The sequence below is a fragment of the Carlito syrichta genome, unplaced genomic scaffold (assembly GCF_000164805.1).
Source record: "Carlito syrichta isolate Samal-C Ts95f unplaced genomic scaffold, Tarsius_syrichta-2.0.1 Scaffold301888, whole genome shotgun sequence".
Classification (NCBI taxonomy): Eukaryota; Metazoa; Chordata; class Mammalia; order Primates; family Tarsiidae; genus Carlito; species Carlito syrichta.
The window spans coordinates 283,357-286,906 of NW_007245984.1; the positions used below are offsets into that span (position 1 = coordinate 283,357).

At 39.9% G+C, this 3,550-nt stretch overlaps 1 protein-coding gene across 1 annotated transcript in view; it reads right to left on the reverse strand.

The window, feature by feature from the left end:
• Window positions 1-405: 405 nt before the first annotated feature.
• N4BP2 (NEDD4 binding protein 2) overlaps window positions 406-3,550 on the reverse strand; it is a 63,356-nt gene continuing 60,211 nt past the window's right edge. Inside the window, exons 15-16 of the mRNA XM_008055588.1 lie at window positions 2,116-2,239; window positions 406-560 (exon numbers count right to left, since the gene is read on the reverse strand). Of these exons, the coding sequence (XP_008053779.1) occupies window positions 515-560; window positions 2,116-2,239 (170 nt within the window). The 3' untranslated portion in view covers window positions 406-514. The remainder of the gene's footprint in view (window positions 561-2,115; window positions 2,240-3,550) is intronic.

Genomic DNA, 3,550 nt, shown 5'->3' on the forward strand with positions numbered 1-3,550 from the left:
TTCCTTCCTGTAGGACATGGTGGAGCAAAACATGTGTTTAATTTTGAAAGCAAGATGTTCCCGAGTATTTCTGTTAGATACTCTTTTTTTCTTTACCAGGACTACAGCTACTTTTTCTTCTTTTAATACAATTCTTTGAAGGACATGAACTAGGCCTCAAAGCACTTTAAATACCTCTCCTAGAAACTTTTAAGACTTTACTAGATATCAACCAACAATTAATACAAAGGCAACATTTCAGAGACACAGAACTTTAAACTGCAGCAGATAATTTTTTAGACATTCTGTCATCAATAAAAATCCTCGTTAATATTTTTAACAGATAACATATTTGGCATTTGCTTCCATAAAAAATTAAACTTTTCTTAAATTTTGAAAACCATCATAACTCTGTTTCACAAACAAATATTATTTCTAATAAAACACACGCTTCAAGTAGAACTGACTGAATTATTGCAAATAAAGCTAATTTTAACCTACCAAGCTTCACACTTCTAAGTCAAGGACGCTTATATTACGTTAGCATGATTTTCAAGCACCCTGACTTAATTTCAGAGAACCTGCAGAAATGAGAGAAGAATTATTTTAAAGACAAAAACTTCACAACCAGCTAAGGAATAGATCTTGTCAACAATTCCAATTACCCATGCTTATTATAATATTTACCATCAAAGTACAATCCTTGATTATATCAATATTATGACCCTCTTAATCTATTGTCAAAACAAACACAATCGTAAAGCTGGGTGGCTCCTGAGTTAGTTGTTAACATAATTTAAGATTTGTCGGAGCCTCTCACGCCTGAATAAGGAATAAGATGCTGTTGGTATGACAGTGTTTCTGTGAGCTGAGAAAGCACCAAGAAGAAATCTCAGCAGTAGCAAGTAAATCTGATGAATCTGGCCCCGCAATGCCTGCAACTCCCTCAGTGCAACGTTTCAAGGAACACTAGTCTCGATAATAGAAGATTAATAACACCATGATGAAGTTCTGGTCTAACGACTCCTTTTGACGAAATAACCCTGAAGCATCAACTCATAATTAATGCTACTATTTCTCGTAACGTAGCCAAATGACACTTCCTGACATGGCATGAACTAAATATGCAACACTAGCTAAAACTGGAAGGGGCGAGGGCCAGTGACACGCAGTCTCAGGAATGCTACCACCAACAGATCTCCCATCTTTGACTTTTCTTGTCCTTTTCTGTTACTAAATAATGGCCACTTAATGCAAAAGGACAGTTCGTGTCTGTCAGCAAAGATTCTTTTATGTAAAAAATACATAATATATAAAAACAAAGCCGGGCTCGGTGGCTCAGCCTGTAATCCCGCGCCTTTGGGAGGCTGAGGTGAGTGGATTGCCTGAACCCGCGGGTTCGAGACCCGCCTGGGCAGGGAGACCTCATTGCTACAATAAATCAAAAAAAAAATCAGATGGGCGTGGTAGCGCATGTCTGTAATTCCGGCTACTTGGAAGGCTGAGACAGAAGGATCGCCGGAGCCCAGCAGGTCGAGGCTGCGGTGGCCGGAAGCGGCCACTGCACTCCAGTCTGGGCGACCGAGTGAGACTCCAACTCAAAAAAAAAAAAAAAAAAAAATATATATATATATATATATATATATATATATATATATATATATATAAACATGCAAATTCATATTAACTGGAGCATTTCTGCTAACATTTAAACACATCCAAATTATAAATATCTTTCAGCAGAAGGTGCCCGATTCCATCCAAAATCCACAAATGTATACTTCCTTTCAAAAGAATAATGAAACAGCAAATCTTAAACTGTGATACACGTGATCTAATGATCTTAGATAATACATTATCACAGAAACACAAGTATTAGAATTTCAGTATTCGTGTTCAGTATTAGAATTTTAAATTCATGATAGAAAGTTTGATCTGATGATTACTGACACACATTTTTTTATATCTGGGTTACTAGACAACATAAACCCAGCAAGGAAAGTTAGATCATAATTCAAGCATGAACATGTGGCTGAAATCAGATGAAAAGGGGTGAACTGCTAAGAGATGGTGCTGAGCCTGCTATTGGTGTTAGTTTCCGAGCCATGAGGGCAACACTATGGAAATGCCACTCACCTGATGCTATGGCTTAAGAGGTAATGGACGACGGCTACCTTGATGCGGGCGACGCCTCCCAGGCTGTGGGACCCTCTCCCCGTAATCACAAACAGATAGGGCTTGCCGCCACTCCGCTTAAACTCTGTTGCAACAGAAATGGGAACCGCTGAAATGCATGTATCATATATTCTCAACAGAACACAAACCTAGGCCAGGTGTGGTGGCTCATGCCTGTCATCCCAGCACTTTGGGAAGCAGAGGCAAGAGGACTGCCTGAGTCCAGGGGTTCGAGAATAGCCTGGGCAACTTGGCAAGACCTCGTCTCTATAATAAGTCAAAAAATTTGCCAGATGTGGTGGTGCCCACCTGTGGCCCCAGCTACTTGGGAAGCTGAGGTAGAAGGATCACCTGAGCCCAGCAGGTCAAGGCTGCCGTGGCCATGAGCATGCCACTGCACTCCAGCCTGGGCGATGGAGATTCCTACTCAAAAAAATAAAAACAAAAAACAAAAAACAAAACACAAACCATAGCTATTCAAACAAATGAACTTGTTATCATAAAGCCCCAAAGTTAATGCTTTAAAATGTATGTTTTAAAACACACATAGCTTCGTTGTAATCCACCCATCCAAAAACTGAAGTGTGACTTCTTTTGCCTGAGGGGAGGGAGATTTCTGTGCATGACCAGACATTCCCTCTGATGTAATGATAATGACAATATTAACACTAATGATAGTTAATAATTAGTACACATACGGAATAAAGCTCTGCTTTAAATCAGTTATATTTATTAACTAAAAATTTTCACAACAACTCTATTAATTAAATACCCGGAAGCCAGCCAGCTTTGTTCTGAATCTCAGCTCTGTTACTAGATGACTGTGTGACCGTGGACAAGTTACTCAGCCTCTCTGTGCCTATTTCCTCATTAGGAAAGTGGGAGACTAAAAGCAACTCCTTCAGAGACTATCCTCCAGAAACAGTGATTAGCAGACATGAACCACTGCAACTGGCCTCGCCATTTCTACAGAGCCCAGGTTTGGTTCTCCAGCATCACACACACAGACACAATCAGCATTCCACTTTGGCTCATTAAGGTGCCCTCGTGTTCCAGCAGAACCACAGACAGATGGTTTCCAAGTATTGCATCCCTAGGGTGACATTTAGCCTGGGACTCTACCAAAAAATGCGGCTCTTGCATTTCCAATTCCCGAGCTTTGTCTAAGACGTCCATTTCCACTCGAAGTCGCATCCAGGGCTTCAGGCCGTATGTTGCTCAGAGTTCAGCTCTCTCTGGAGCTTGCTGCACATCAAGATCACTTTGCAAAATGATTTGCACTACACACTTACAATTGTGTGCACTGTTCCTTATGGATGTGATATTATGATATTATGACTAAAAGTATACTTCATATATTATATATATAATTTTTAGTATACTTCATATATTATAT